The 11,707-nt window shown below is 38.3% G+C and overlaps 1 protein-coding gene across 5 annotated transcripts in view; it reads right to left on the bottom strand.

Annotated features, from left to right (window-relative positions):
* STAU1 (staufen double-stranded RNA binding protein 1) overlaps positions 1–11,707 on the bottom strand; it is a 55,045-nt gene that overhangs the window by 38,664 nt on the left and 4,674 nt on the right. For 2 of the 5 annotated variants that reach the window (XM_015560719.1, XM_006758802.2), the window contains exons 2-4: positions 7,350–7,638; positions 5,609–5,733; positions 2,274–2,430 (exon numbers count right to left, since the gene is read on the bottom strand). The exons of 1 other annotated variant lie outside the window; for it this stretch is intronic. In XM_015560719.1, the coding sequence (XP_015416205.1) occupies positions 2,274–2,430; positions 5,609–5,733; positions 7,350–7,554 (487 nt within the window). In that variant the 5' untranslated portion in view covers positions 7,555–7,638. Of the gene's footprint in view, positions 1–2,273; positions 2,431–5,608; positions 5,734–7,349; positions 7,639–11,707 lie in introns of those variants that run through there. 2 more of the 5 variants (XM_006758803.2, XM_006758805.2) reach the window with 2 other exon arrangements.

Below are 11,707 nucleotides of genomic sequence, written 5' to 3'. Positions count from 1 at the left end.
TAGCTCAATGGTTGAGGGTCAACCCATGATCCAAGAGGTCACTGGTTCAATTCCCACTCAGGGCACATGCCTGGGTTGCAGGCTCGATCCCCAGTAGGAAGCATGCTGGATGCAGCCAACCGATGTTTCTCTCCCATCAATGTTTCTATCTCTAGCCTTTGGCCTTCCTCTCTCTCTAAAAATCAATAAAAACATTTTTGAAAAAAGAAAAAAACAAAACAGCCCTTGGGGGTGTTTCTAAGTGGTTAAAGCATCGGCCCACATGTCATTGGTTCAATTCTCAGTCAAGCTGGGTTGCAGGCTCAATCTGTTTAGGAGGCAACCAATCGATGTGGCAATACATGAATGTCTCTCTCTCCCCACCTCCCTCCCTCTCTCTCTAAGAATCATGGAAAAAATATCCTCCGGTGAAGATTAACAAAAACAAAACATATCCTCAGGCGAGAGAAAAAAATCTTAGGTGACTGCCCAAATCATTGTTATTGTTTGGGAACACTTAACCAATATAACTTTTATTTTTTAAAATATATTTTTATTAATTTCAGAGAGGAAGGGAGAGGGAGAGAGAGATAGAAATATCAATGGTGAAAGAGAATCATTGCTCGGCTGCCTCCTGCATGCCCCACACTAGAGATCGAGCCCGCAACCTGGGGATGTGCTGTAACAGGTAATTGAACGGAGACCTCCTGGTTCGTAAGTAGATGCTCAACCACTAAGCCAGGCCGGCCAGGACTGATATAACTTTGGTTGTACTGACTTACTGGATTATTGGCTTACACTTAGAAGTATGTTTGTACACACTATTTTATAGAACAATGCATTTATTAAGTACTAACTGTATCAAAGGACTGTGCTAAGCTTGAAGGACACATTCTTGTCCCAGAGAAACTCAAAGAAAACAAAATACACTCAAAGAACTACAACACAATGTGTAATAAAGGCAGGTACAGAAACACTGAGAAGACAAGTAAATTCTATCTGGTGAAGTTAGATGAGAACCACAAAATATTCAGATATTTCCATTCTCACTATTTATAATGGGATTGGGGGAATCAATCATGTGGTAATACTAGTTAGGAAAATGAGTTGTTTTCACATACAACAGGAGCAAATATATCTTGGGTTACCTCAGAATTATCAACTTTAGAAAATACACTCTTCATTTTCCAATTTTTTTCTAAGTTCATCCAATTCATAACTCTTCAAAAAAAAACAACAACACAACTTGGAAACATTAGTGTCAGTGCACAATCACATTTAAAAACACTTTCATATCAAACACAGAACAACACTAGCAATGGCAAAGTTCAATATAAATGCACACAAAAAGCCACTTTAAAATGCTTCTTTTGGGTATTATATTGAGGAAAACAAAAATGTCTTGATTCAGTACTATAACTGGTCTGACTAAATTTAGTGCATGAATCAAATTTGTAAGAATATTTCTGGATTTGCAAAATCAGAGGGTCACATGAATAACCAACCCATTTCTACCTAACATCAGAATTATATTTATTTAATTCATATAGTTGCATATTAAATATAACTTGAATCATTTTAAGATCAACTCTGACCCATCACATTTATCTGCAGAAGAGAATGAATTTAAAGACACAATACCACAAAGAAATCAAAAGCAATGAGAAAGGTCGACTAAAGTCTTCCAGGATCATTCCTGCATACAAAAGGCCTGGGATAACTTCATGTACTTCAAGGGTAACTGCTAAAATAGCCATTCCTCCCAAAGCCGCCAGGTCAGGGGTTCCCAACCTTTCAGCAGACACTCTTCTTTATTAGTATTTTTCTCATTTGGTTTCCTTGTTTGAAGAGATATTATCTACTGATTTGTACTTATTTTCTCATTCTTTTTAAAGATCAGGAGACATATAACTGACAATCAGGGTTTCTGATCAACATGTTATAATCACTATCAGCACACTGAATTGAAGTGATTCTAACTAAAACCTACATTCGTGGCAATCTGTACACTTATCAAGGGGGGGGGATGTATTTTCACTTAGCTTTTCTGAAATTTTAGTCATTGTTTGGTGACACCCCCACCTTCCATGAATGCTTCTCCAGACCATCAGGAATGGAGGGACCACAGATTGGGAACCACTGCTATAGCGTTGGGATAAGCATTTGCCACTGGTAGTGCAGAATCTGTGCTTTCAAAAATCAACAAGTTAGTTAAGAAATAATTCATATACATACTAAATGGGTACCTCTAGACATACTTTTGAAAGGAACCTGTCTTGGCCCATGCATAATACCTGGATTCCTTCCTTCGCTACGAAAAGGGCGGACTATGGGTTTAGGAAATTTTGTTCCTTCCAAAGCTTTGGCAGCAGCTGTGTGTTGGGCTTTTTTAATACTAGTTCCTTCAGCTTCCCAGCGCTGATCTCCAAGTGTTAGCTGTACTGTAAACACCTACAAATGAAAATTGTGAGCTCTCAATTCATGAAACCTGCTGTTAGTTGTAATGTCATTTGGACCTTGAACGTATTTTATGTCATGGTTTAAAAGGCCTGGTCATTATATTGGTAATATATCTCATCACCACCTTTTTTGGTTTTTATAAACACAAAAAGATACATATGTGTGTGTGTGTGTGTATGTGTGTGTGTCTGTGTGTATATATATACATATATATATACACACTCAAAATTTCTCTATTTATATATATAAAATAGCACTCCATGAAAAAACTATGCTTTAAAAGATGGGGGTACATACAGACATTGTAAAATGTTTTCTTATATATTAGACACATTATTTGGAAGTCATCCAAATAGATACTGTCTTCCAATTACTTCTCACGGAAGAAATTTAGCAAACTTGATTTAGATACATAACAGCATCTCATATAAATTAAGGTATTTGTTTCGATGTTGTATTGTGTTTGTGGACTCTTGCCTGAAAGCACAACCCCAGTAGGACAAAACTTGAATAAATGTGGAAATGTCAGCCAGGTTCTAAAATGCTGCCTTTCACTTTCCTAAGATTGCACTATTCAGACGCTGCCTCCACTTTCAGAAGAAAAATCAGATTCACAGCAAGCAGAGCTAAAAAATGTTTCAGAATTCAATTTTAAGGAGGCATCCAAAACAGCTAATTTCGTTCTCAACAAATGGCCTCTTTTTTAAGTATAAAGGTAACTCCACTCCACTCTTAAAATTAGGTTATGTTAATGCTCTCAGTATTGAGTTAATGCTGTCAGAAATGATGACCCATCAGAGCATTGTGATTCATTAATTTTGGTGTCCAACTGAAGAATAACCTAAGAAGCTTGGTAAAATACACACCCTGAGAGATTTCCAATTAATAACATGAGGGACAACTGAACATGTCTAATTTTAATAAGTTCCAAAGTGATTTTGATGCACTCCAAAGTGAGACTCACTACTGTGGTGCTTTATTCTCCTGATTTTATCACTGAATATAACTTTATTTTATTTAAAATAATTTATATGAGAAATTTTGACTTTAGTATGTCTAAGTCATTTCCGTTTGGTGCATAAAGGGAGGGGACGACTTGCCTTCATAGCCGATTTTTCTTATAGGCCTTAACTTTAGGATTCCCTCCATGCACAGCTTCCACTAAAGGGGAAAAATGAAAGACTCCTTCATCCCCCTTGAAACATGGGCTTCCTGTATTTATGCTGCAGTTCAAAAGGTTAGTTATTTAAGCACCAACAGCATGAACACAAACCCCTGGCTGGCCTGTGAAGTCTGAGCAGAAGCCTGCAATGCTGTGCAAGCCCTGGGTCATGATTGTGATTCTTTCATGGAAAGACACTGAAGGGGAAACGCTAAAAAACAAAATTAAGAGTTAATTCCATTAACAGTCTTGCCTTTCTCCAGAACCTTACTCATCCAGTGCTGTTGTCACTCTGTTGCCTTCTGTGTGGAGGGGTGGTAACAAGTCAGAATCTTAGTTTTTATAAAACTAAGTGTACATCAGACCTCTGACTTTCTAAATAGTCTAACAGTCAACTAGGAGAGAATAACTTTTCCTCTTTGAACGAGTTGTAAGTTTTTTAAAAATGCAGTTATAGCCCTAACCAGTTTGGCTCAGTGGATAGAGCGTCAGTCTGCGGACTGAAAGGTCCCAGGTTCGATTCCGGTCAAGGGCATGTACCTTGGTTGCGGGCACATCCCCAGTGGGGGGTGTGCAGGAGGCAGCTGATCGATGTTTCTAACTCTCTATCCCTCTCCCTTCCTCTCTCTGTGAAAAATCAATAAAATATATTTTTTAAAAATGCAGTTATAGATTGACCACACAGCCAAATTACTTAGAGTATTAAAGTTCAAGTAAGAAAGTACATATTTTAAAAATATCAAAATAGTTAATAAAGGGAATCCCAAAGTTAAGGTCTGCAAAAAAATCCTGTATAAGAAACAGAACAGTTATAGAAAATGACTAATTGCCTGCTGAAAGTAAAGTAACTTTTCAAAATATGAGTTAGAATAATGTTAAAACTAGCCTCATGTGAGTGGAAAATCTGTTTTTCTTAAATACATAATTAATAATAATAGCTACCATTTCTCAAGCATTTACTAAGTGCCAGGCATTGTGCTTCATACTTTATCATATTCTCTCATTTAGTTTTTACAACAGACCTATTTGGTAAGTATTATTATTCCCATTTTACAGATGAGGAAACGGAGGTTCAAAAAAAGCAGTATCTTGCTTAATGTCACAAAACTAATAAGAAGCTAGGATTCAAACCCATCTGTCTAACGCCAAAGGCCATTTACCTAACCTATGCTATGGTTCCTAATTATGATAGTGGTTGGTGTTACTTTTAGTCAAATGAAAAGAGAAACTTGTTATTATTTAAGGCTTCAGGTTTGCATGTCAACAAAAATGAGACATAACGAGACAATTCATTAAAACTAGTATCAGAAACAGAAGGCTAAATTCCTTATCTCTCATACTGTAACTTCTCATACTATATCCTCTCATACTACACTGGCAACAGATAAAGCTAGATATGCAAACATTTAAGTTCCAAGATCTGCATTAGCAAGAATATTAAACAAGCTTAAAAAACTGAATTCCTGAACAAATAGTAAACATTTACATTATACGCATTATTCATTCTCTAAGATAAGGGGAATGACAAGGATAACTGACACCAGAGACAATTCGAAAATACTTTGAGACCGATTCCTACCTCTCATCTTCAAACTTTTTACTTGATGGCTAATAAGTGGCAAAACTGATTTTCAGCTCACCCCTCTCCCTGCCCAGTCTAAGGTATGCTTGTAAATGAGCAGGAAAGAAGCCAGAGGTAGGCTGTAGCCAGGAGGGCGAGAGCCTGGAAAACTCACAGGAAATCATTTGCAGGTGGTTGAGAATATACTAATTGGAGATTTAAAAGCAAAATGTCCTAAACAGATATATATCTTTTATTTGACCCATTCTACAAGGATGAAAAAAGAAGCAACTTGCCAAAATCTGTATCTTTTCAATCTCTTTAAGACAACCACAGCAGTTTGAAAATACGTATTTTGAATCACACAACACTCGCAACAGTATAAAAAAAGAGAGAAAACATTCCTGATGGGTTATAAATGCACAAGCAGCATGAACAATATTTACCTTACAGTGAGCTGGACCTTGCTCACGCAAAAGCTTATACTCAGGCTGAATCTTGTTGAAACGGGCTAACTCATTCACAAGACACATTGGGGTTTTCTCTTTGGGGTGTGCCATGCTAGAAGGAACTGAAAAATAACGTAAGAGCATTGAAGTCAAGTATCTAGACTGCTGCTCTCCTATGGATATGAAAAAGAGGGAAAACAAACTGAAGGTCTAAGGATTTAGAGTGGCAGTAATGCAAAACTGCAAACCACAACAGGGGCACATGTCTGAAGACAGCTGGAAACTTTTCTGAACCAGTTGAGGCCAGCTCACCTGGGAGAGGGTGTCTTCAAAAGAAAGAGAATAAGAAGTCAGGGGAATAACTAAACCATGGCAGGCAAGCAAGATCTGAAATCAGATGAAGCACAGCTATTATAACTAACCAAGAGAGTAACAAGGAGGTCTTCTGAGCAGACATACACTGGTTACGGCAACAGCTGTTAGCTGTATTCTAGTCGTTATTTCACAACACGCAACATGCCAACACCATTTCTCAAACAATAACTGTCATTTTCCACACACTTAACTTCTCATTCCAGGGTGTCCCCTAGTCTGATCTCCAGAGGCTGTCATCCTCAGATTTTAGCTAATTTTGAAAATTATATTAAGTTAAATAAAATGGCCTCAGTGGGCAGGAGCTTTACAAAGTCAATGGAATGCAGATATAAGACACATTAGAAGAAAAAGCAATAAATAACAGCGAACTGAAATAGTTGATGCCATTGCCTTTTAAGCCGGACTCAAATGGCAAACGTGGGTAAAAAGGAATCTCTAGGATTATGACAAGTCAAGAATGCTATCTGGTGAGCCAGTCCAACGAAGTCTAGAGTCATGCAGCTCAGAGTGGGACAAGCTAACACTCTAAGAACAGATTTACAAAGTAAAGGAAATAAAATAATGAAATGCAAAGGAAATTATCAGGTGTAAGGGGTAGAAAGGCACTTGTTACAAGGTGACTCTGGCATGGAGACACCATGCTCACACTCCACTTACTTGGTTTTGCCACTTTAGGGAGTGAGAGAGAGAATATTGTTTTTAGTTTTTTGGTTTTTTTATTCAGGTGTTTCTTTTCTAATCAATGAGCACATTTTTAGTTTCCTAATAATCAAATTTCAGTGCCTCTAAACTTATTTTCTTTTTATAAATCTCTGCTTCTTCGTTTAATCTCTAATTGGTCCTCACTAGGATTTCTAAACTACCTCTGGAATCTCAACTTAAACTTATTAAAAATAAAAATTAACAAATGCCAATGCACTCTTCTGCTTGCCAGTAAAGATGACTGCCCCCTTGCTTGGGATAAATTCTTAGAGACATACAAAAAGGGGCTTACAAGAGTTCTTTGTCAGTTCTGGGAAATAATTTTAAAAGCAGAATTTTCCCATACACCAATGACTATCCAAAGTGGAATTTACTGTTCAGTTCTCTCTGCCAGCCACCACTTTACAACAGACTAGACATAATAGTTTAGTTTTCAATTCTCTTTTTTTACACTTTGAAATAGTCTGTCAACCAAGGCCTCCATTCAACCCAATGCACAACCAAGTGTTTTATATCTGAGATAAAAAAAGCTTGGGCAGTAATATTTTCTTCTTCTTAAAGGTAAATATGAGAGCTCCCTAACTCTGCAATCTACTCAGATCAAAAACAGGCTGAGAACACATTTGAAACAAAAGACACTTGGATTCATATGCTTGCTTACCTGCAGCTGCAATGGTGGGTGTAATAGATGCAGAGGGTAAAGCAGAGTTTTGAATAGGTCTACCTGCATTTTCAGAGGGCAGAGAGCTAGTAGAAGAAGGAATACTCATCAAAGGCTGTGAGAGAAGAGACTGGTTCTTGTTCAGTATTTGGCTCCCTGAGAGAGCAGCAGATGGGTTCTGAACTTGCACTTGAACTTGAGACATGGTCACTTTCAACAAAAGTGAACAACTGCAGGTAAACAGCTTTCAGTGCAGGTTAATTCAGTGCTATGAAGTCTAAAGTTCTACCTAAAAGTTGTAAGGGAAAGAAAATAAAAAGGTAAATTATAGAGGAGATATGTAATTGCCAATGTTCAGTCACAACTGGTGTCACCTTCTCAAGTATGAAAATAGCCCAATTTAGCATGTAGCTATGTCCATGTATTAGAACTGTTTCTCTTTGGTATACAAGAAGGTTCCTGGTTTTGTGACTTTCTCAGTGTTTTTAAATTATTTACAATACCCTTATGTTCTGCATGTTCATTTTATGAAGAAAATCAATAGGGTATCATAATATTTATTGGTGACTATTAAGAATTATAAATTACAACTTATATTAAAAATATAAAAATGTTAAAATATGGAGAGGTTTTTCCATACTATATGGAATATAGTAAAAGTTCTGGCCTCAAAATTCTAGGAAACTGAAAGCAAACTGGTTGTAACACCATTAATAGGTGAATGTAAATACTGCTTCCATTTAAGGGCAACGTGCTCAGATTGGCACCTTTAGAGCTTTCCTTTAGATTGACTGAAGAAAGAGAAGAATTCTCACCTCTGCTGTTTCTTTTTATGATGATAAAAGATCAATTTGTTTTCCTAAGAGTTTTGTTTTGAGATGGTCTGTTACAGACCCCAAAGAAAACTGTTGCACTCACATCAATGCTTGATCCTGAGAAATCTGAATAGCAGAGAACATTCTATGGATTTGTACAACTAAAAGCAAAAATAGAGATGAAGAAGAAGAGAGGAACAGATTTCAGACTGGCAATTTTATTGCTGTGGCTGGTAAAGCCTCCTAGGGAAGCAGAGGAGATTGTTGACTGTATCGTCTAAACTTCAAAGGCATTCTTTCTACATACACTGATTTCTCCACAAGTCCAAAATAAGGACAGTTCCACTCATTTTCATGACCACCATTCAAAAAGCTGAAAATACTGAAGGCAAAAGTACTCAAAAAAATAGCCAGTAGCAACAAAGAACAGAAAGCAGGAACCAGCAAACAAATGAGAAGTTTTATTAAAGAGTAATTGTTCATCACTTTTTTTTCCAAAGTCTCAAAAATGATTTTTAATGAAAGCTAGACCTCTAGAAAGAGATGAATGACCAGAACAATTAAGTTACTTGAGGATTCCTGGCATATTCTCTCTTGCTGAGAGCAAAAAGAACTGCAAACCTCAACCAAACCAAACCAAATCCAAAACCTCAGCTACAATATGACTTCGGATCACAGAGGCATAAACAGTACCCTATTCAACAAAATTGCCCAATATTGCAGTTATTTCTTGTTTACTTTTGGAATCAGAACCAAATAGCAGTTCCACTGAGGATCTAATAATGATCTTAGCAGACAAGCTGCCAGTGTCAAGAAACAAGTCCAGAACCATTGTTTCATTGTTTTTATTTCCTTCGGTTCCCAAAATATATTTCTCTCTCAATCTTCCTCCTCCCTCTCTTATTCACCTCCTTCCTCTCCCTCTCTTTCTAAACTCTGTCTTGAGGGCATTTTTCTAGACAAAGAAAGGTCATTTATAGTATACTCACAACACATCAGGACACTACCTACAGGTCACAGGCCAAAAAGTAGCCAAAAGGCCATAGCTGGTTTGGCTCAGTGGATAGAGTGTCAGCCTGCAGACTGAAGGGTCCTGGGTTCGATTCCACTCAAGGGCACATGTCCAGTAGGGTACATGCAGGAAGCAGCCAACCAAGACTCTCTTATCACTGACTAGAGGCCCGATGCATGGATTCGTGTACCGGTGGGGTCCCTCAGCCTGGCCTGCCACCTCTCGCAATGGGGGACCCCTCGGGGGATGTTGGATTGCCGGTTTCGGCCAGATCCCCTGAGGGGATCGGACTGAAACCGGCAGTCTACATCCCTCGAGGGATGTAGTAGTGCACAAAGGGGCAGGCGGCCCGGGAGGAGCCCGAGCCCAGGCCGGGCACCACTCCCGCTCATCCTGGCCCCACTGCCCCACTGTGACTGCCGCACGCTGTCCAGAGGGGCGAGGCAGGAGAGGCTCACACCACTGCAGCTGCGCTCGCCAGTCATGAGCCTGGCTTCTGCAGCGCTCCAGCTGTGGGAGCGCACTGACCACCAGGGGGCAGCTCCTGCATTGAACGTCTGCCCCCTGGTGGTCAATGCACGTCAGCTTAGGGTTTTATATATATAGAGGTTTCTACTTTCTCCCTCTCCCTTCCTCTCTGAAATCAATAAAAATATATATTTTTTAAAAAGTAGCCAAAAGCAAGTGTTTGCTTCAGAGTCTACCCATACCCCCAGAAGGAGCAATCCAACTCTTCTCTCCAACTCTGCTCTGGGTAACTCCTGAAAGTCTGAGACTTGAATGAATGACTTAAATTTAGAAAGGGAGGGGCCCAAAAGGATCTATTTTGGCGAATGCTATCTACAGCAGGCCCACTGCCAGCATTTCCATCACAGACAAAAATACACAGATTTTCTAGAAGTTGAGAAAGGGAACAAACTTTTAAGTAAAATGTCCCAAAAATGTTAAGCTCAAGTTCACCTGAAGTTATGTCTTTATAACAACTGGTTGAAAACAAGTAGTTCAAAACATAATAAAAAAAATTTTACTCTCCTAATAAGGCTGTGTACTTTACAAATTTTTAACTTCCAACACAAAAATCCAAAAAACAGTACTCATTTGCTAATAAATTTTTAGTCATTTGCTAATTTAACACTTCTATGTGTCTTCAGGCCTGAAAAGAGAATCTAAAGCAATGGTTCTAAAGAGGGGTACATGTGACAGTATCTGGAGACATTATTTGGATGTAACAACTGGGGAACGTGGGGACCTACTGGTATCTAGTGGGTAGAGGGATCAAGGATATTGTTTCAAGTATACATATACTAATCCACAAAATAAAATCTTACACTAACAAGTAGCTTATATATTTTCTAATACAGAAAAAGAAAATCCCCTTTTCACCTCAAAGGCTCTAAAAAACTGATGCTAATATTTTACCCAAACAAATGCTCCTCTCCTAAAGAGAAGCCTGGCAGCTATCATAGTTATAAATGAGGAAAAATATATTGTTTACCCACATAATTCAAAGAACAAATAAAGCTTTTGACTATTGCTGTTTATATAGCTCATAGCAGCCTTCAGGGGAAACATGGAATTTGGATATATTACGTCTGTATAAATTTAGAACTTGGTGCTCAACAGTACTCTGTCCTGAAGATTAAATCCTTAACTGAAAACTTGTTTTTTCTTTTTAATCTATCGTTAAGAATTGTTTTCCACCATATAGATTAGGGACTCGAGAGATTAAAATACTTCGTTGGAGTTTTCTTGTAGAACATCAGTATTTTACACACAGTAAAATTAGGTTGAAAAGTTTGAAACACAAAGACTCCTTAGTTTTTCCCAGCACTGAAAATACCTTTGACTGTTAAGCCTGTGTTATGCTATTTCCCTGCCTCCTGCCTCCAGCACAGATGAGGGCCTTGGTCTTTTCCTATATGAAGAGTTTTAGACACCAACTCAGGAAAACACGTTTATTTTATTCTTAAATCCAGAATTTACGAAGCATGTATCAGCACTATACCACAAAGAGGGGTGATATAACAGAATTATGGATACGTCTTTTGAAAAGACTCCTAATTCCAAGCCTGTCCTCCTTGGCCCTGTCCCCTGCTCAACCCCTCCTGGGTCCTAACTTTGGCTTGGTGATACAAAAATCTTTTCATAAAAACAGAGTCTCACCTTGGCTGGCAGCTTCCATTTTACAAGTGCCAAGTACTTTTTAATGCGTTGTGGGAAGAGGAACAGGAGCACATTAAACATTACAATAGCATTTTTAAAATAATCCATGATGTGCTAAAAAGTGATCAGACACAAAATGCATATTCTTCACTAAGCAGTGAATCTACCAAGACCAGGCTATACTGAGTACAATGTGAATGATTTAATAACAAGGCAGACCCTTCTAGAAACAGTTTACAGAACTACCGTATTTGCCGGCGTATAAGACGATTTTTTGGCCCTGAAAAATATGCCTCCAAGTGGGGGGTCGTCTTATATGCCAGGTACACTTCAGAACAACTGCGCATAGTGCTTGCCCCATGCCTTAG

The sequence above is a fragment of the Myotis davidii genome, unplaced genomic scaffold, assembly GCF_000327345.1.
Source record: "Myotis davidii unplaced genomic scaffold, ASM32734v1 scaffold935, whole genome shotgun sequence".
Lineage (NCBI taxonomy): Eukaryota > Metazoa > Chordata > Mammalia > Chiroptera > Vespertilionidae > Myotis > Myotis davidii.
Note: the sequence above shows the minus strand (reverse complement) of the source record. Positions and strands in the feature narration are given on the sequence as shown.